At 45.1% G+C, this 539-nt stretch overlaps 1 protein-coding gene and 1 long non-coding RNA gene across 9 annotated transcripts in view; one reads left to right on the top strand and one right to left on the bottom strand.

Moving 5' to 3' along the window:
• Positions 1–539, bottom strand: part of LOC109527585 (uncharacterized) — a 17,645-nt gene that overhangs the window by 8,037 nt on the left and 9,069 nt on the right. The window lies entirely within an intron of this gene.
• LOC109527583 (uncharacterized) overlaps positions 1–539 on the top strand; it is a 30,354-nt gene that overhangs the window by 24,142 nt on the left and 5,673 nt on the right. For 3 of the 8 annotated variants that reach the window (XM_019889604.1, XM_019889601.1, XM_019889602.1), the window contains one exon: positions 323–331. The exons of 2 other annotated variants lie outside the window; for them this stretch is intronic. In XM_019889604.1, coding sequence (XP_019745163.1) covers positions 323–331 — 9 coding nt within the window. The remainder of the gene's footprint in view (positions 1–322; positions 332–539) is intronic. 3 more of the 8 variants (XM_019889596.1, XM_019889597.1, XM_019889598.1) reach the window with 1 other exon arrangement.

Genomic DNA, 539 nt, shown 5'->3' with positions numbered 1-539 from the left:
ACCAAGATTTAATTTCTGAAAGGCAGTGTGAGAGGGAGGAGGGTGGGAGGGATGCGTCGGGTTTGCTGGAGAGGTAGAGCTGGGTGTCATCCGCGAAGCAATGAAAGTGTATACCAAATTTACGGAAAATATTGCCAAGGGGGAGAAGGTAAATAATGAAGAGGAGGGGTCCCAAGACAGAGCCTTGGGGCACACCGGAAGAGACAGGGAGGGACTGTGAAGTGAAGGAATTGAGTTGGATGAACTGAGAACGCCCGGAGAGATAGGAGTGAAACCAGTGTAAGGGGGTGTGAGTGATGCCTATGGTGGAGAGTCTATTTAGGAGGATGGGGTGAGAAATGGTATCAAAAGCTGCACTCAGATCAAGGAGATGTCCATCTTGTCGTTTAAACCAGCATACTGTCACATACATTGTATAATTCAGTTTGCATGGTTTTGCAGTGATCAGAATCATTCGTTTGTTGTTTTTTGATGTCGTCGACTTCCTTTTGAGAGTAATTAAGACTAATTTTCAGTTCTTGTACTTCCCTGGAAAAATT

This window comes from Hippocampus comes, unplaced genomic scaffold (assembly GCF_001891065.2).
Source record: "Hippocampus comes isolate QL1 unplaced genomic scaffold, H_comes_QL1_v1.1 scaffold15, whole genome shotgun sequence".
NCBI lineage: Eukaryota > Metazoa > Chordata > Actinopteri > Syngnathiformes > Syngnathidae > Hippocampus > Hippocampus comes.
Note: the sequence above shows the minus strand (reverse complement) of the source record. Positions and strands in the feature narration are given on the sequence as shown.